Here is a 21,011-nt window from a genome sequence, read left to right on the forward strand (position 1 = left end):
TCCGGAAAGCCATAGTGTTTGTCGATTAGTACCAGCACGTACATCCCGTTGCGTAGCTGTCCGAAGAAATATACAGCCACCTCTTCCCAGACGCCTTCTGGGAGCGGAGACATCTGTAGCGGGCTGAGGTGTGGTGGTGGTGCTAACAGTGCGCAGGTAGTACATCTGCCGATGATGTCCTCCAATAGGGTATCCAGTTTGGGAAACCACACCTTTTGGCACCTGCAAGAGATGTTTTGTGGAAACCACCCCCTGCTGGCCTTTGTGCGCCAGTATGACTGCCCGTTCTCGCAGCGTGGATGGAATGACAACCTTGCATCCCTTCATCATGATGTGGTCGTCCACCACTGTTAGTTCGTCTTTCACCAGCTCCAGAGATCTGATATCGTCTCTCACGGATTTCGGCTCCTGCCTGGCTTGGTGTTTGTATCACCAGGCCCGGATCACTCGCCGATTCTCTTTCCAGGTTGGCCCAATCCACTGGTAGGGGTTGCAGGTGGTGGATGACATAGTTGATGTATGTGTCGGTAATGGAAGGGTCCGCCTGTGGGGAGCCTGTCGGGTGCTGGGACAGGTAGTTGGCAGGGTTGTGTTCTTTGCCTGGGCGATACAGTATATCAAATTTATAGTCCTGTAACCGCAGCCTCCATCTGGCTATTCTGGGAGGCATTCTTGCCTTGGGGTCACCAAATATTGTCAGGAGGGCCTGGTGGTCTGTGATGACTGGAAACGCCTTCCCATACAAGAAAAGGTGAAAGTACTCACAAGCCCACACCACTGCGAGGCTCTCTTTCTCCACCTGCGAGTACACCTGTTAAGTGATCGTGAGACTCCTGCTTGCATAGGCCACCACAAACCTGCCTTTCAGGGTCCTGTTGCATCAGAATGGCACCCAGGCCGACAGGGCTTGCATAGAATATGACCTCGACCTTTCTATCTGAGTCGAAGTAGGCCATGTCTTCTGCCTTGGCGATGTTATTGCAAATGGTCTCAAACATCCATTGGCAGTCCGGTGAACACTCAAACTACTGCTCCTTTCAAGTCAGCAAGCAGAGGGGGTTGCTGACAGTGGCATAGTCTTGCAAGTACCTTGAGCAGTAGCTCGCTAGTCCCAGGAATGACCGTAACTCCGAGACATTTTGGGGCGGCTGGGCTGTGTTCAATGCTGCCACTTTGTCCGGGTCCGGCCTCATACTTTTCTCTGAGAGTATGTGGCCAAAGAATCTGAGGGAGATTTTCCTGAACCCGCATTTCGCTCTGTTGAGTGTCAGCCCGCTGCCTCCAGAGCTTGTGTAGGGCTGGTCGTGTTCTTCCTTCGACTTGCCAAGGACCAGCACGTCATCCGAGTAGTTCAGGCAGTTTGGGACATGGCAGATGACCTTGTGGATTTCCTCCTGAAAAATCTCTGCCGCAGACAAGATGCTGAAGCTGAGCAGTTTATATTGAAATAGACCCATGGGGTTGATGAAAGTGGTGCTATACTGTTACTCCGGCGCAATCTCAATCTGGTGGTAGCCTTTTGTGAGGTCCAACTTTGAAAAGAATCTGGCACCATGCAGTAGGTGTATCATGTCCGTTATTCGGGGTGCCTAGTGCTGTTCCCTTTCTATCGCCTCATTTGCCCTCCTCATGTCTACACATAGTCTGATGGAGCCATCCGGAGATTTCTTTAGGACGGGTACTATGGGGGATACCCATGGGATGGGCCCTGGCACGGGCTCGATGACTTGTTGCTTTCGGAGCGTGTTGATCTCCTCCTCCACCTGCCTTTGGACATTGATGGGTATGCCCCTGTAGTGTTGGGTGATGGGTTTGATTTCTGGGTTGTTGCGGAGCTGGACTTAGCCATTTCTCAGTTTTCCTAGTCCTTTAAACAGTTCGGAAATGCTGTTTCAATGTCCTCGGGTCTTGCGAAGTACTTGTAGGGCATCAGTTGGTATAGGATGTGCACCAGCCACATTTCCACTGCGGCTTTGAAGCTGAGTATACAGCCGCTGTTTACTTCTGTCTTGAGGATGTGCAGCGGGATCTTTGCCGCGTGAGCCTTGTGTGTGCTCATGGCAGAGATGACGCCCATACATGGTAGAGGCGTAGTGGAGCCATAGGGGTAAATGTCGATGGTGGACCTTTTGAGCTTCAGTGTCACTGTGAGGGTGTTGTATGCCTCTTCACTGATTATGTTAACCATGGCTCCGGTGTCTATCAGGAATTCCAGCAGTGTGTCTTTCACTTGAAGAGTCAGCACCAGGCTGTGTTGGGTTGCGTTGCTGTTGTTTAGGGACCAGACGTATCCTTTTTTCCTTTGGTCTTTGATGAAGGCGAGTCGCTGCTAGATGGCGACCACATTTCAATGTAGCAGATGTAGCTTCTGCGGCCACTCCACCTGGGGCCGTCGGCTGGACGCGTAAGACTTCCTATGGTCACGTTCGTCGCGGCGTAGACATCTCGATTCATTGTCAGGTCCGTCCTCACCGGGAATCGATGGTGCTGTCGTCCTGCGGTCACGTATGCTTCTTGGGCTGCCTGGAGGAATGGGTGCATTTTTGCACACGCCCTGCACTGGTTGTCACCGCCACATGCGGCCCATTGTTGTCCTAGGCAGGGTATTTGCCTGTGTGAGGGTATTCATAGCCGCACCTGTAGTACATCGCATCTGTGCGTCTAGGCGGTTGATTTGGTGTACTGAAAAGTTTATTGACGGCGTCTGGCTCAGAGGTCTTTGGCTGTAGCGTGACTTTGCCCAGGCTGTCCAACTGGCACTCGACTGCTGCTTCCATTCATGCTAGGGCCAGAATTTCTTCCAGCGACCACTGCTTCTGCAAGAGTTTCTTTTGAAACGACTGGGAGTCACACCCAGCTATGAACTGTGATAGTAGGGCTTTCTCGTTAGAGTATCAGTGGATTCGCAATGTTTTAGTTTGTGCCGCATTCTCATTACAATGTTGTCTAAGATTCACCCTTGTCTTTGTGTGTGGTGTCAAATAGGTGTCTCTCATAATCGACAATGGTATGGGGTCTAAAGTATTCCGGCAACTTGACATGTAGGTCATGATCGGATGCTGTGTCGAGGTTAATCAGCATGCCTGTGATGTCTCTGACTGCCAGTCTGACTGCCATGGATAGCGTGTTTTTTTTAAACGGGCAGGTTATGGCAATACAAAGCTTAATCACTTGCGACATGTAGCATACAGTAATACCATTTGACGCTCCTCCCACCCCACCCCTCGGGCTCAAGTTCCTTCTTCACTTCCCTGTAGGGGGTCTCCATCCCGAATAGTTCTCCTGGCCAGTTGGGGCTTGAAAGTCAGGGCTGGGAACCTTTGGTCAAACTCCAATACCGGACCCCAGATGTTGCGAAAGCGATGCAAGGTGCCTGCTCTGGCAGCCGTCACCTTCTCGGCGATCAGGATGTCCCAGACTTTCATCCACCAGAAAGGCATGAGAAGGCCTTCCGTCGTTTTCCAGGTGTGGGCTATCACGTTCCTACCCGCAAGTAGTCATTGTGACAATAGTTTGGCCTTGGGGCCAGACCTGGGGTAGATCCCGGGGATCAGTGCTCCAAGGAGGATAGGCTCGGGGGCCAAGGGCAATCGCACCTGAGTGATGTCCGCTATCGTTGCCAGGCATCGTTTCCAAAAGGCTTGGGCCTTGGGGCAGGACCACCACATGTGGAAGAAGGAGCCTATTTGGCCGCACTGCCTCCAGCATTGAGGGTTGATCGTGGAGTTCATGTAGTGGAGTCTTAGGGGAGGGTAGTACCACCGGAGGAGGATCTTGTAGGTGCACTCTCTATTCGTGATGCATGATGAGGAGGTGTGAGCCCGGGACCAGATGTCAACCCACTGTTGGTCTTCAATCGGATGGCCCAGGTCCGCCTCCCATAGGGCCATATACCGGGTCTTAGAGGTTAGGAAGTCCATTTGGAGGTGCTTGTACGGAGTGGAGATTCTTCCTCGGGGCGGAAGCTCTTTAAGGGTCAATTCGATGGTTGTGGGGGGACGAGTAGCCGCCTGGCGAGTCTGTGGATGGGTGCACCAGTGGCGTAGCTGGGTATATGTGAACCTATCTCGTTCCTGGATCCCAAAGAGTTCTTTGCATCGCTCAAAGGTGCAGAGTTGGCCCCCTTCAAAAAGTTGACCCAGGGTCTCTAGGCCTCCTGCAATCCAGGCCTTAAAATTCCAGGGAGACAGACCAGGAGAGAAGGTCGGGTTCATGAACACTGGGGAGAGGGGGCTGAGCCCCGTCGGGATCCGCTTATGTTTCAACGCCTTGTCCCACACCGAAATGGTGTGTTTGGTGGATGCCAGGAGATTCCGCCACTGTCCCCATTCCGGAGGGGCGACATGTGGGAGAAAGCGTAGTGGGAGGGGCAGCTGCGCTTGTTCGAGGTCTACCCATCTAGGGCGGTTGGTAAGGACTTGCCATGATTGGATACAAGACAGGTGAGCCACCATTTGGTATTTCTGCAAGTCAGGGACCCCGAGCCCACCCAATTTCCCGTTGCCCACCATCGTGGATTTAGGGATCCTGGGCTTTTTCCCCCTCCAAATAAACTGCAGCATTTTCTTCTGTAAGCGTTGAAGGGCTGGCGCCGGGACCGGCACCGGCACCGGGAGTGTGGAGCATGCATACAGAAATCTCGGTAGTAAGTTCATTTTACAGGCTGTAATACGGCCCATAAGCGATATCTGCTGTGTCTCGCTTGGACTGGCCGGGATCTGAACTCCCAAGTAGCTAAGTTCTTTGGTCGACCAATGTATTAGGCACAGCGGAACCATGGCTTCTCGGGCTTCTCGGGTCAAGCCCACTCCCATGGCGACTGATTTCCGGTAGTTAACTGTGAAGCCTGTGATCCTGCCATAGCTTGTTATCTCAGCCAGGGCTTGATGGAGGGAGGAGCAGGATTTCGTGATAGTCAGGAGGACATCATCTGCATAGAGAGCCAGTTTGTGGTGCGCCGGGCCTGATTGAAAGCCTTCGACTGCAGGATTCAACCTGATCCGTTGGACAAACGGTTCCATAATTAAAGCGAAGAGAAGTGGCGACAGCGGGCATCCCTGTCGGGTTCCGCAAGTTAGGTTGATGGGGGAGGAGAGGGTGCCGTTAACTCTAAGAAGGGTTTTGAGGGCTTTGTAATTTGCCAGCGTCATGGTGCAGAACTCCGGGCCAAATCCAAAAGCCTCCAGAGTGAGCCTCATGAAAGTCCAATCCACTTTGTCAAACGCCTTGGTCGCGACCAGGGCCAAGAGCACCAACTCCCGGGAATCTCGGGAAGCGAGTTCCACCAGATCCAAGGCTCTTCGAATGTTGTCGGCCGTGGAGCGATGTCTGAGGAAGCCACTCTGATCCGCACTGATTATCTCCGGCAAGAATCGAGACAGACGAGACGCCAGGATTTTAGAGTAAATATTGGCATCTATGTTGAGCAGGGCAATGGGCCTATATGATGCAGGGTTCTTCGGATCGCCCCCAGGTTCAGGTAGTAAGACCGTAATTGACTCCTGCATGGACGGGGTTACAGTGCCCATGGTCCTGAACGCGTTAAACAACTGTACCAAAGGTGCTAATAGCTGGGGTTTGAAAATCTTGTAGAACCTGGTTGTATAGCCATCAGGGCCAGGGGCTCGGGATTTGAGAGCTTTTATTGCCTCGTCCACTTCTTTGACAGTGATCGGCACCTCCAGAGAGTCACGGCTGTTCTTTTTAGCCAGGGAAGTGCCACACCCCGTAAGTATTCCTTCTGTTCCTCCATGTCCCGCACTGGAGTGGTCATCACCTGAGTTAGGTGGGCCGCAGCGAGCTGCAGTTTGTCCTGGTCAGCGTAATGAACCTTGCCTCGTTGGTCCCGCAGGCCCACAATTGTATTGTTCCTCTTCGCTTTGGCAAGTTTGGCCACTAGTAGCTTATTTGCTTTGTTGTTTTTAGCATAATAAAACTGTTTTGCTTTTGCCATTTGGTGGGCAGTGTATTCAGCATAGTGGGCCTCAATCTTTTTCTGTGCTATCCGGATGGCTCACTGGGTTTTAGGGGTCCAGCCCTTCTCCTTATGGGTCCTTTCTGCATTTTTAAGATCTTCCTCAAGGCCATGGCGAGTTTGTCGCTTGTGTCTATGATAGGACGCTCCTTGCGCAATCAGTTCACCCCGCACTACTGCCTTCATTGTGTCCCAAGTGTTGCCGGTAGAGGTGTCCTCACTGGGGTTCTCCTTAAAGAAGTTGGTGATCGTGGTTGCGATTGCGTCCCTGAATGGCATCTCGTTGAGAATCGGATCATATAGGGCCCATCTGCGCTGTTGGGGGTTAGCTGGTTCCTGCACTCGGATTTCCAGGGTCACCGGAGCATGATCAGACAAGATTCTGGAGCCAATTGTCACATTGTTGGTAAACTTAAAGATTTGTGGGGACACTAGGAGAAGATCTATCCTGGAGAAGGTCCGGTGGACATAGGAATAAAAGGAAAAGTCTCTTTCGGGTGGGTGGAGTACTCTCCATGAATCCACCACCCCCAAGGTTCTAAATAGTTGTAGGAGAGCCAGGGCTATGGTGAAGTCTCCAGCGCTGGGTGGGTGTGACTTGTCTTTCGAGGGGTCCGGGACCCCATTGAAGTCCCCTCCAATCACTATCTGGCCTTCCAAAAACGGGGAGAGGGATTCATTGAACTGCCTTGGAACATCGATCATCCACCCCCAACGAGGACATGAGATGCCTCCAAAAACGCAACGTAAATTGGGACCCCCTGTCAGAAACCACGATTTCAGGTAGCCCGAAAAATCGAAATACGTGTCGCAAAAACAATTCTGCAAGCTTAGAAGCAGACGGCAGACCTTGGCAAGGGACAAACAAGGACATTTTGGAAAAACTGTCCACCACCACCCATACGGTATCATAACCATCGATCAAAGGTAACTCTACTACAAAATCCATTGTGATCATCGCCCATGGTCTCACTGGTACCGGCAATGGCTGTAGTAGCCCCATAGGTTTCGCCGAGGGAGATTTACATTGGGCACAAATAGCGCAGGTCGATATATATTGCGAGACATCTCTCCGCATTGAAGGCCACCAGCACCAGCGTTTGAGGAGCTCAAGTGTTTTCTGCGAACCAGGATGAGCTGCAATAGCAGCGTCATGACATAACCCAATAGCCGCATAGCGAGTATCGTGATCAGGCAAATAAACGCGACCCTGGACGTAAGGCAGGCCATGCACAACGTCCATGTTGTATTCTGCTAATTCCGCTGGCTCCTTAGCTACCCAGGTTTGGAGCGTCGTCTTCAAAGTGGGCTGTAATACACATCCACAAACCACTTGTGTTGGTAACATCAGAGACCCATCCTGAAGACGTGAAACAGAACCCCCAAGGCTTCTGGATAGGGCGTCGGCCTTGGAATGCAGAACCCCTGGGCGATAAGTCAAGGTGAAGTTATACATAGAAAAAAATTCATGCCAGCGGGCATGCCTGGCAGTTGTACAAGTCAGAGATTGCAAGGCCAACAGGTTTCTGTGGTCGGTATATACTTGGACCGGTATTTCAGTACCAAGAAGGTGATGCCGCCCGACCGTAAATGCATCTCTAATTGCCAATAATTCACGTTCAGTGATAGTATAGTTTTGCTCATAAGGTGTTAACTTCCGTGAATGATAGGCGACTGGATGCAGATCGCCAGTATCGGAGCAAGACTGGGATAAGACCGCTCCTACAGCTACATCAGAAGCATCTGCTTCGACGTAAAAAGGTTGTTTGACGTTAGGATGCAACAAAACAGGTGCAGAGGTAAAGGCTGCTTTCAAAGACTCAAATGCTCGTTGAGCGTTATCGTTCCATAAAAAAGGTTTCTTGTTACAAGTCAGTTCAGTGAGTGGCGCTGTGATATAAGAGAACTGTCTAATGAAACGGCGGTAAAAGTTGGAGAAGCCTAAAAGCGACTAACTCCTTCCTGGTAGAAGGTGTAGGCCAATCTAATACTGCTTTGAACTTATTTCTACTCATCCGCACTCCTTTATTGGTGATATCATATCCAAGGAACTCAACATGGGTCACATGAAAAACGGACTTCTCCAACTTCACAAAAAGATGATGATCTCGCAAGCGTTGTAATACTTCCAAAACATGGTGCACATGCAATTCCATGGATGGGGAATAAATGAGTATATCGTCGAGGTAAACGATAACAAACCTGTCTATCATATCACGAAGAACGTTGCTAATAAAATTCTGAAAAGTGGCCGGGGCATCACAAAGCCCGAATGGCATTACCAAATACTCAAACAAGCCATATCTGGTCTTAAATGCCGTTTTCCATTCATCTCCACGACGAATCCGCACCAAGTTGTAAGCCCCCCTAAGATCCAATTTAGTAAAGAACTCTGAAGAACCCAACTGATCTAGTAAGACAGATATTAAAGGAATAGGATACTGGTTTCGTATAGTACTTGCATTAAGCTCGCGGTAATCTAAACAAGATAGCGTGTTTTTAAGCTGCATGTCATCATTGAGTCCTAAGGCCTCCACGTAAAACGTGATGTTGCATAGCCAGGTTGCCCATCTGGGGCCCATATTACTGGTGTCGAGTATGTTGAAAGCATGTGGCAGGTGTAGCACCTGAGAGCCGCCGCCTGATGGGGGCACCTGTCCTGAGGGCCCTCCACCCGACGCAGATGAAACCTCTGCATCCGATATGATTATGCATCCTGGTGGGGCTCTGGTGGCTTGTTGGGTGCTGGTGGGAGCCTTCCAGTGGTTCTTGTCTGGCGTTATAATGGCTGATCCAGTGTGCAGGTGTAACGTGTTGGGTAGATGGTGCAATTGTCCCTGTGGTCGGGCTCGGGGATGTGTGAGTTGGATTAGTGTGTCCTTCTTGGCCTTGTGGGGTGGGGTGGAGCTGTCTGATGCTCCCTGGTGCGTGCCCTTCCTTGGTCTGCACGGCCTTATCACTGTCTCGTGGATGGGGTGGCTCAAGGCTCTCGGTGCCTGCCTTCTTATATGGGCCTTCCCTTTTATGTTATTAGGGGCCTTTCCCCTATGCAGTCCATTCTGGGGACTGCAAAGTGTACTTGGTACTCCTCGAGCGCATGTGGGCGCTTGGTCTAATGGTGCCAGGCCTCCGGTGGAACCTTCCTCTTGTCTCCCTACCTTGGGGCCTTTGAAGTGGAGGCGCGCTGACATGCATATGTGTGTCCGACGACACCCTCCAAGGCCACACAGCAGGGGTAGCACGGCCTGTCTTCTGGCCCTCGCATGTGCTTGCTGTAGGCTGGCGTGACCTCCGGGACAGGGCGGGCTCAGCCGTGTGGTCGTGTCGACCCTCGTCACCAATGTCGGCGGGGAGCGGACCACGCTCCCGCACCCTCCGGTTCAGTGGGAAGCAGTACGCCTTCGGCAATAATACAGCACAGCTGAGGCGGCGGGATAACCTTCTTTATTCTACACTACACAAAGTAATACTGAACTTCCCCTTCTCTTCCCGTCCCGCCCACTCCCTAGCCCAACGTCATTTCCCCTCCAACCAATGTGACCCAAACAGGGACCACCCACATAACGATGTGGGAGGGTAGGGGCCAGTCGCTTTATGACATGACAGAGTCAGAAGGGCACACTTCTTCAGATACAGAGGCTAGATACAGCTAAATGACTGCACATTGCATCTAGGCTATCATACCCTCCTACTTCGACTCCTTTTTCTCTCTCACCCCATCCATTACTTATGATACGCCTCCTCTTGTCAGCGCCATATCCTGGTGTCTCCCCTCCAGCTCTACTCTGTTAATCTTCTCTATCTCTCAGTTTCCCTTTACGGCTTGCCGAACTTCACCAACATCTACACGCTTTTCCCCCCAACCTCCATCTCACCTCAATCTCTCCCTTCATTTAACATATATGTCTCTTAACCTTTCTCTTACCTTCACCTCTATCCTACAATCTTCCATATTTCTTTCTCGTTGTACTTCTCCCGTTCTTTGGTTCTTCACTTTCTTCCTCCTCCTTCCTTGCTAGTTTACCTTCATCCCTTTTTTCTTTTCTGCCTTCTTCCTGCATTTCGTGCTGTTTTCTCCTTTTCTTCCCCTCCTTGCATCCTGCCCTTCTTACATATTAGAACCCTGATGGGTGAGCCAGCAAATGAGGAGGATATGAACGCGGGCTGAAACCGGCGATCTCAGCCTACGTTCCAAGTCGCCTGATGGCCGGTTCTACCTACCGCCATCTTCCCTCAGGACCCCGGAACCTTTTTTAAATATCCCCCTCTTCCCACTTACTTCATTGCGTAGGCGGCAGCACTTGCTGATTCCATCTTTTCTTCTGTGTGAAGCTGCTATGGAAAGGGAAGAGGGGCTCTGTATGCAGCCCTGCCTCCCCTTTCCGTATTGGCCATCTTGGAACAGTCTGTTCGTTCGGTGAACGGGATGCTGCAAGGCGACCCTTTCATGGATCGAAAATACTTTCAATTAGCCGTTTCCGAGCCCATGGGATGGGTGCTAATGGCGTTAAGCACCGGTTCCAAGGGCTTGAACAGGTGGTAACGACCCAGGGCCCTTCTTCGATTGCGCTTTTAACTTGGGCCTTGGGCCATTACCACCCTTTCTGGCCCTTGGAACGGTTGCTTAAAGCCACATTCCTTTCTTTTCCACTTTCATCTTTTCCTTCTTCCTTCCTTGCCTTCTTTCTTTCCTCCTTTACGTCCTTCTTAGCTGCTTTCTTCTGGCCGTTCATCTACTTCTTCCAATAGATCACTGCTTCGCATCCTTCCTTTCTTGCTTCTGGTCCGTTGTACCCACTTCACCTCTTTATCCCCTTTGCCTTTCCTTCTTCATATCTTGCCCTGTCTTCCCTCCTTCACTTCCCTCTTAGCTTCTTTCTTCTGCTCCTTCCTCTACTCCTTCCCATAGTCCTCTGCTTCTTCCGCTCCTTTGCTTCTGTACTTTCCATCCTTTTATCCACTTCCCTTCTGTTCTCCTTCTTTCTTCCTGGCGCTCTTTGTTCCCGTTTGTTCTTTCTTAATTTTCTTTCTTAACAGCTCGATTATCATATTCTCTTCAGGCCCCAGACCACACTTACCTGGATGATACCTATAGTAATAATAATTTCATGTTTTGGCATCCAACGGTTCATGGTATACTTCTCCCGCTTCTGAGCGCTGCAATGCTAAGTGTTAGTATTACTCAGCTTAACCGTCTTCCGTACTTTTCGACCTCGGCAGAGTGAATGGCCAAGAGGACCTTAAACGGATTCAAACCTGGGTCTTGCAAGCTTAACACATCCAGGGCACATGAGGGGGACGGAGTCCACCCACTTTATTCAGAGGGTGGACCCAGTCCCCCCCCCAGCTAAAAGAGTAACATTGGATGTCCTCTTTGAATTTATGAATTAAAGCTGACCTCAGGGATCAAACCTCAGATGTCAGGTTTGTAGTCCAGACAATTCACCACTACACTTTATAAGATGATGAAAAATATCAGACAGCTAAAGATGAAATATCCCATTTCGTTGCTGCAAGACCCAGGAAAAACATTTTTATTGGTTCTTTGAATTTAAAGCATGCACACCTTTTAACGTTTTCAAAAACACTATTAGAAGAAAATATCCTGTCTTGGTTGTGTGTGTGTGCGTGTGTGTTTATTTCATGAAAGGCAAATGCCATTCGTCCTGTTCAATTTGGGTGGTTATGCGAATTTAATGAAATGTGCATATTTCACCTTGATATGTTAATTTCTGACGACGTCACATCCCATTGTGTTTGTTGATGAGTCCCCCACTTAAATTTTTAGGACTTGACCCCTGGACACATCTTTCTGTGCACTTAGCTCAAAAAGATATCCTACGTTAGATGTCCTACGTTGTGCCTTTGCAGGTTGCAGCAAACGTCCTCTCAGTTCGGAAATAATCCTGACATTTCTGTTTTTCCATAGGAAGCTTGTGCAGAATCTCAGAGGCAAAGTGGTGCAGTTGTGGGTAGGCCTCGCAGTCTTTGGCGTCCTTTTTATCGCACTTCAAATCTCGGGTGTTCTGCAGCTGAACAGGTAAGACCCATTGCACAAGGTACCAGGGCATAAACTGCGCCCAGTAGAAACCCACAAGGGGCTGCCACCTGGAAAGGCACACACCAAAACGCATATTTTTCATTACACAATGTAAACACCGGGTAAATGCTAAGAGGGTGACAGTAGACATTGACCTGATTCATGGAATTATTTGCGTGTAACACGGGGATTTGCGTGCCATTCTGCCCGCAAATCCCTGTTTGGCGAATTGGGGAAAGGCACGCAAATCCCTGTTTTACACGCAAATAATTCCATGAATCAGGAAAAGCATTTTATGAACTCCTATTATGAATGTAAAGCCGGAATGGCAAGAGATTGTACCAGTTCTATGGGGGGGAATTCAAAATGGAGGCGCATCTGTCTATGTATACCAGGTGCAAAGATCGGGATAAAAACTGGAGGGGGGCGGGACCTCGGGTCACCATTTGATGTAATGCCTCGGAATGACTATGGTCTTAATTTAGGAACAGCTTATTATGCAGTGTCTCATGCCACAGATAGAAGGAAGAGGTTTGAATGGAAATGAAGCAAGGACATCTCAGAAGGGTGACTTTTGGAAATTAAGTAGTGCATTGCTTTTCAGCTAACATATGCATTTGGAAATAGTGTGATGTGCATTTCAGCTTGTATATTAACTAGTAACGCATTACCTCTAAACTAAAGGCAACATGTAAATGAGGCATTGTTTTGTCACACACACACACACACACACACACACACGCACACGCACACACACACACACACACACACACACACATTTTGCCTTTTGGCCCACATTGCGATTATCCGTGCCTTTCCACTCCATCATGGCCGCCGCTCATTCCATTTTTCCAGGCACCCATTGAGCTCCATTGAAATAGCAAAAGGACTACACGTGACAAACTACTAATATGCTCTGGTCCTCTGTCTCGTCACGTGATCAAGAATTCAGTTGAGTGTGAAACGCGTTGTGTGTGGGTCGCGCTCAGGGGCGTCCTGCCTCTATTTTTGCTACTGCCTTTTTTAAAAAAATGTTTAATTTAAATGTTTTATTGGTTTAAAAGAAAATAGAAAAAAACTGAAATTCGATTTACAAAAAACCTTTAACATTATTACATCCACTTAAAAACAAAAGCCTTTGACATTGTTACATCTGCTCAAGAACAAAAAAGAAGAAACAATAAAATAATAAAACATCCATCATCTTTCCAGAGGCTGAGATAATCGACAAACCCAAACATTATGGAAGATTACCCTGTTATCCCTCCATTTAGTTCTGTCTTCATCTCTAATACTCTTTCAATGAATTTCAAAATTGCAATTAATAAACCAGTCTTTTCTCCCATGATAACCCAAGCCCACCACTCCTTCGGGCTCAAAGTATACCCTGCTAGATAAAGTTCTATAATATCTTTCAGTATATCGCAAACAATTACCCAATGGCATAACGTCTCAACCACATACGTATCCTTACAGAAGCTACAGGAATCGTCTTCAATACCTGGCATCTTCCGTGCCCACAAAACTTCTCCAGTTGCTAGGCTATTAAGTCTGCATCTGAGAAGCATATCACAATAGTGCTGTGATGGAAATTTCTGTAGGTAGCTTGGGCGGGAATTTAGGCCCTTTGTTTCTACCATTCTTGAGCAACTCAATTTCATTTGACAACTATGCTCTAACGTACTTATCCAATCCTCGTCTTGCAATCCATGTTTGACTTAAGTAGCATTTATCGCTAGAACAGTCAAATTAATATCTTTCTGTTGTAGAATCCTTTCGATCTTTGCTTTCCACCGGATAATATACTTGTCATGTCTGTTTTAGTTGGATCAAAGATTGCAAAAGGAATAATATCTGTTTCATATCTGCACTTCCTGTATAAAGCCACCGATTTCCATAGCACCATGGATTCCAAGGATTGCATCTTTAATTCTTGCCTAATGACACATGTAGGCACCGCATTTGGAAGTCGCAGAAGCGTGCGCCAAAACTGACCCTCTCATTTTTCCCATATTTCCCAAGGTAAGTGTAATATAGCCACAGAACCATAAGTTAGTATCTGTGCGATTTTCTGTTTATAAAAAGACAGAATGGGGATCATTGTAAATCTCCCAAACTTCCTATGGAAGATTCTTCCTTGGTTTATTAGGGTAGTCAATTTGGATTTCAAATGAATCAAATGTCCTTGATCACTGATTCTTCTGCTTATAAGAATTCCCAAATAGGTCTTTGTTTCCACCACTTCCAGAGCCACAGCCTCCACTCTCCAGGTGAATTTCTCTACCTTCTTTTTATGTGCTGATTTCATTACCAGGATCTTGGATTTTGTCACATTCATCTTCATGCCATTCTCCCTTAAATAAATATTGAATGCCTGAATTCTGAATTGTAGACCAATAGCTGTTAAGTCTAAAAAGATTAGGTCATCCGCAAAAAGTTTTCAAGGCACTGGTATGCCATTTATCTTCGGGGGAAGGCATTCACCCTTCTCTGTGCATCTGCTAAATCAGCAATGTACAAACAAAATAAAAACAGAGCCACGGCGCATCCTTGCTTCAAGCCTCGATGGGTGAAGATTTTTGTAGACAGTTGTCCTTTGTCCGAAAGTCGAATCCTCACTGAGGTATTGGTATACATATGGCCTCTACCAGATCTTCAGGGCAGTTGCATGCTCTTAATTTGGCTCAAAGCTTCTCCCTTATGACTCCATCGAACGCGTGTTAGAGATCAACAAATGCTAAATATAAGCTTGTGTCTGTTTCCAGGGCTCTCTCTTTCAGAATGTTAATCATGAAGAGATATAAAGTGGTACCCACCCCTTTGACAAAACCTGTTTGTCTCGGGTCCAGGATACCACTTTTCTCAGCCCATTGTCTCAGATCCCTCAGCAGGACTGTTGTGAATAGTTTCCCTAGTGAGTCTAGGAGGGCAATAGGGCGATACATTTTCGGAACCGCCCTATCTCCTTTTTTAAAGATTGGCACTATATTTGCTTCCCTCCATGATGTTGGAATCTTTTTGTTTGTCATGATCTGTGCAAAGAGTACTGGCAGGAATTTGCTAATTGTTTACAATTTTTCATGAGCTCCCTGTTGGACAAGCCATCAGGACCCTCAGCTTGGGATGAACTCAACTTATTTATCATTATTTCTGCATCCAACTCATCAAATAGAAAAGCCCAATTGTGAGGATACGGCTCTTCCACCTTACTTTCTGTCCAACCAGGATCCACAAACAGAATTGTACAATGAACTACCCAATCAGACTCAAAAACCATGCCGATGGTCGTGCTCGGCTTAAGGGAGCCATTGTTGGTCATTAGTTCCCATAAATCTCTAGTGCTCTTTGCACAAACTACCCTTAGCATGTGTTCAGAGTCATTTTGGGCTCTCATACTACTGGTCCCTATGCACCAATTTCTGTACTGCTGTTTTTCTAGCCTAATTTTCTCTTTATTTTGTGACTTATCACTTTCTTTGTTTAATTTCCGAATGGACTGCCACAGCAATCTTCTCCTCTTTACCAGGGTGTGATCGTACCAATGTTTTGGAACCACTTTTTTAGTGGACTTCCCCCCTCCCTGAGGACCAAATTCTTGAAGGATCCCCTGATATTGCACACTGGAACGGTAAACTAGAGCAGAGTCCCTGTATCGACTTGTGAACAGCATCACATCTTGCTGTTTTAATCTAAGGTGGTTTCTTCCCCTTTCTAATTCAACTTCACCCATTTTTAGCCCTTGTTTCTACCCTACACAATTTCTAATGGAGGTTGCCAACAAGTCATGGTCACTTACTTGTTGTGGCATGATTTTAAACATCTCCACATTCTCTTTAAGATTTCCGGAGACAAAGCAAAAGTCGATGCATGATCTCTGGTCGCCCCTTTTCCAAGTGCTCTTCCCAGGTATATCCCCTGCAGTTTGTCCATTTAGCATAAACATATTTCTTTCTATCATAGCATTAATCCTTTCCTTTTCCCTTACATGCCATTCAGATATACACAGTAGATGACCCGTCTTGCTTAATTATTTGAGGTTTAAGTCACCACAGACAAGGATTTTAACGTTTTCCCTCTCCTCCATAATTTCATCCATTGCCTTCCCAATACATTCCACTAACTTGATTTCCTTACTCACATTCACTTGCCTGTATATGTTAATCATGAGTATTGGGATGAACCAGGTTTGTTGCTTCTGTTCTAGTATCTTGAGCTTCACATAGGGATTAGGGCTTTTGATATTAGTGATAATCCAACCAGAATCAACTTTGACTGGTGTCAGGAGACCTGAATACGGTCGGCCAGTTAGCCCTTTTGGAGCTGGGTTTAAATAGGCAGCATACCCAACACAGACCGGCACAGTCCTCAGCCAGGTTTCCTGGAAACATAATATGTAAAATGTTTCCAATTTAAAAGTTCTTTCAGTAAAAAGGGACTGAAATCCCCTCATATTCCAGAAAGCTATCCTCAATGTTTCTTCCATCCCCCTCCGGGGGGGATCTAATTTTCCTGACCACCGTTCAGAGTATTGGCTATCCATCTCCACAAGTCATTTTCCACCATTAGCCCCTCTTTTTCAGATATTTTCAGGTCTCCCTTGTTTTTCTGATTGTCAATTGCGAATTTCCAGGATTTAAGATTTTTCTTTGCGGGCAAAACAGTTGTCTCTCCGACCATACTTCAATTGTTTTGAGCAGTTTCTACTTTGGTCTTCTTAATAGTTTCCCTCTGCATGGTTGCTTCCCTCCAATTCTCTCTTATCCGCTCCTGATAGTCGCTGACTTCATAGCCCAGAGGGAGAAACCTAACCTTCAAGGATAAAATTAAATCCTTCTTAGCTTGTGCTACCAGGTGAAGTATGAGCCAATCCATTCTTTTATCAAGAACAAATTCCACTATGCTAATATCTCTCGTTGTTATCTGGTACTTTGGTATGATACAATTCAACAGACGGAGGTAGTTTCTTCTGTTAAGTACTGGTGTATCCACACTCCCCACAATTCCCTCCACATATATTTTAAAGGTCGGCCTCTCAGGGTTCTTGGCCTTTTCCTTTTTTGCCCCTTTATTGATTATCTTCAGGGGGAATTTCAGATTTTCCCTTAGCCTCAATATTATCTCCCCCTCTTCCAACCTCAATTTCGTGGGTTCTTTAAGTGCAAGCCCATTGTTCTCCTTCATTGTTTTAAAGGGTTTCTCTTGCAGTATTGGCAGACCTTTATAACTCTCCTTCAATTTAGTAGTGTTCTTTTGGAGTGGTTTTATAATTTCTTCCAATTGACTCTCAATTTTTGCCCACTCAAATTGCCAATATCTTTCCACCGATCATCCTCGTCGACCCTTTCAATCTCTTCTATGAGATCACTCAAGTCAACTTCTGAGAGATCGATTATTTCCTCATCCACCTCGACTTCTCCCAGCTTCTCTGACTTTTCAACCTGGTCATCTACAACAATCACCAGTTCTTTTCTAGGTCTTTTAGGGTCAGGTCTGTTATCACTTGCTGATGGAGAGAGCGCAGGATTCGTAGAAAGGCTCTTGACCCATTTGATTTTCTTTTTGCGGATGCTGGCATATTCTTAGTTTTCTTCGTGTTCTTTTTGGAAAATTTGGTCTTATTGGAGTTTTACAATTCTGACATAGTTCAAAAAATCATGCAAACATTGGTATATATAAAAGTGAGGTCACAACTTTATCCCCCTCCAGCCCACCACCCACACCCGCCCCCCCATCCCACCACCCACACCCGCCCCCCCCCATCCCATGCCATGGTTTAATGGTCGATAACAACAGGGTCCAGCACATCATCTGAAGATGCAATGCGAGCATAGGGTTACTTCCGAAAGAAAGACGGTGCTCAAAAAACAAGGTCCAACATATAAAAGTCACATTTCCTGTAACAATCGATCTCTTCCCACTCCAAGGGGGTCGCCCCGATAGTATTGTTCCCATCAAGAGGACCGTCTGAGCTGATTACTTATGCCTCAGGCTATTTTCCCATATTTATCAAAAAATGGCAGCCATAGGGCCTCGATGTTAGATTTGGATTCATCGATCAGGTGGGTAAGATACTCCATATCATAGATTGCCTGTGTTTTCGCTACCCACTCCCCCTCCCCAGGAGGTCGGGGTGATTTCAATTTTTGGGCCCAGCAGCATCTAGCCGTGACTAGCATGACCTGCAATATATGGTCGTGTTTCACCTTGGGGCCCCCCTCAAACTCAATGCCGAACAACACCAGCCAGGAGGACAGAGTTCTCACTATTCCGTCCACTCCTCTTATCCATGACAGGACCTCACTCCAGTAGATCTGTACCACCTGGCACTTCCACCACATATGGACATAATCCCCCTTTTCAACGTGGCATTTCCAGCAGTGGGGGTCATAACCTTTTCTCATTCTGGCTATCCTCTGTGGGGGTAGTGCCATCTGTGTATCAACTTCAGGGCCTGGTGGCGGTATTGGGATGCAGTTGTGGAACAGTGTGCCTGCCTACAAATCTTGGTCCATCTTTTTTCGGTTATGGGGGTGCCTAAGTCCTTCCCCCATTGTACTTGGGAAGATGGGGGGTCCCGTGGGGTAGAGAACAACAAAAAGCTATAAAGCCGCGATATCACCCCCTTGGTACCTTTGTGTGTTCTGAGGAATTTCTCAAAATCGGTTAGATTCCCCCAGAGTGTGTCACCCCATCTGCTTTCGTTAAGGGCACCCTTAAACTGTAGGTATCGAAAGGGGGAGAGGTTAGGGAGGCCCAGGGCATCCTTCAGGTCACCTAGAGATATAAACACCCCATCCACCCAAAGCTGTCCGGCCCTACAAAGACCCACCTCGTACCATTGCTGGAAGGCTAGTGGTTTGTTGATCCCTTCCCAAAGTGGCGGAGCCCAGATGCAGCTCAAAGGTGAGGGCCACGTTGTGAGCCATTTTAGGTAACCCCCTTCTTTCCAAATAGACCACAGCACTCCCAAAACTGGATGTTTTAGAACCCTTCTCGGAATAGATGTCTTGGAGACCCATAGCCACTCGTCCAATGTGACCGGCGAAAAGAGTGTGTTATCGAGTGTTACCCATTGTTTCTTTGGGCCAGTCGTCAGATGATCAACAAGGACGCGCAATTGTGACGCCTTATAATAAGTGTTTAGATCTGGGAAATTAACTCAACCCTCATCCTTGGGTCTAGTTAGAGTGTCATAAGCAATCCTGTGGGATTTACCGGCCCATAGATAGCGGAGAAGGGCCAGCTTGATCTCTAGGAGAAATGAGTTTGGTATCTGGGTTGGCAGCATTTGAAACAGATATAAGAATTTGGGGAGGATTACCATTTTGATGGAGTTGAGGCGAGCCATCCATGAGAGGCCGGATTTTGACCAGCATCGCAGGTCGTGTTTGATTGACCTCCATAGGGGCGGGTAGTTTACCTTAAAGAGATCTTCTAGGTGTGATGGAATTTGGATCCCCAGGTGAGAGAGTCCCTCCGTTTACAAAACAGGAGCTTATCGATGTATTGTCCCTCGGTCTCGTTGAGCTGGCCTGCCGGGACGGCCACTGATTTATCTACGTTGACCTTATAGCCTGCCATGGAACCATATCACTCCAGACTATTCAACACCTCTGGGACTGATTGGGATGGTTTAGAGAGGTACAGGAGGACATCGTCGGCAAACAGGGTTATTTTGTAGTCAGTTCCCCCTATTTTAACACCCTGGATCTGATCATTAGTCCTGATTGCTATGGCCCAGGGTTCCATCACCAGGGCGTATATGAGGGGAGACGGTGGGCATCCCTGTCTTGTGCCTCTCTCTAAAGGAAAGGACTCTGACTCTCCTCCATTGACCACCACTTTAGCAGAAGGGCTGGAGTAAATGGCTGTCATCCATCCCCGCCACCTGGGTCCCATCCCCAAGGATGACAGAACCCCCTCCATGAAGGCCCAGCTCACCCTGTCAAACGCCTTCTCTGCGTCTAGAGACAAGAGAAGAGCACCGTCGGATTTCACTCCATTTGAGTTCAGTATGTGCAGGGTTTTGCGCATGCTGTCTGCTCCTTGTCTATTTACTACAAAGCCTACCTGATCGGGATGGATCAGTCGCGGGAGACACCTTTCTAGACATGTCGCCAGGATCCTGGTGAAGATCTTGGCATCTGTGTTCAGAAGCGAGATGGGCCTGTATGAGCCACACTCCGCTGGGTCTCTGCCCGGCTTAGGGATAACTGTGATTATGGCCTGCAGGAATGTCGGTGGAATGATTTCTAAGGTTTTGATTTGGTTAAGTAATTTGGTCAGTGGTTGGGTTAGTTCGGACTGAAATTGTTTATAGAAATCCGCTGTGTACCTATCTTCTCCCGGGGTCTTGCCTATTTTAAGCTTTTTGATGGCCTCTTCCACCTCCTCCTCTGTTATCTCCTTGTCTAGTGTTTCCCTCTCTAGGTCTGTGAGCTTGGGTAGGGGGTAGTCTTCAAGAAATTTTTGAATTTCATCCAGTGATTCACCCTCTTGTTTAGTGTAAAGGGCCTTATAGAAGGCCGCAAATGATTCGGCTATGTGTTCAGTTTTTATCTGGCATTGCCCGCCCCGTCCTTGACCTTTTCTATGTGTCTGCCCGCCCTGTTTCCCCTCAGCCTATGTGCCAGAAGAGTTCCAACCCTGTCGCCCCTCGCATAGTATCTCTGCTTCGTGTATCTCATTTTTTTAACTACCTCTCCAATCAGGATTGTATGCAGAGCTTGTCTCTTCTCTGTCATTTCATTCAGGAGGTTTTCGCGGTCTATGTTTCCCTTGGTGAGCTGTGCCCGCAGGTCTTCCCGGATTCTGGATTCTATCAGGGCCCTCTCTCGCTTCTTGCTCGAACCCTCTGCAATGAGGAGACCCCTAAAGGTGGCCTTCGCTGCCTCCCAAACTGTAACCATTGGGACTTCCCCTGTGTCGTTTGATAAGAAGAAGGCTTCTATTTCGTTCTTAAGGAATTCCCTAAGCACCTGGTCCCTCATTAGGGTG

The 21,011-nt window shown here is 47.7% G+C and overlaps 1 protein-coding gene across 1 annotated transcript in view; it reads left to right on the forward strand.

The window, feature by feature from the left end:
• LOC138491539 (galactose-3-O-sulfotransferase 2-like) overlaps window positions 1–21,011 on the forward strand; it is a 328,549-nt gene that overhangs the window by 136,750 nt on the left and 170,788 nt on the right. Inside the window, exon 2 of the mRNA XM_069618090.1 lies at window positions 11,904–12,014. Coding sequence (XP_069474191.1) covers window positions 11,904–12,014 — 111 coding nt within the window. The remainder of the gene's footprint in view (window positions 1–11,903; window positions 12,015–21,011) is intronic.

Source organism: Ambystoma mexicanum, chromosome 10 (assembly GCF_040938575.1).
Source record: "Ambystoma mexicanum isolate Mex_15411 chromosome 10, UKY_AmexF1_1, whole genome shotgun sequence".
NCBI classification, from domain to species: domain Eukaryota; kingdom Metazoa; phylum Chordata; class Amphibia; order Caudata; family Ambystomatidae; genus Ambystoma; species Ambystoma mexicanum.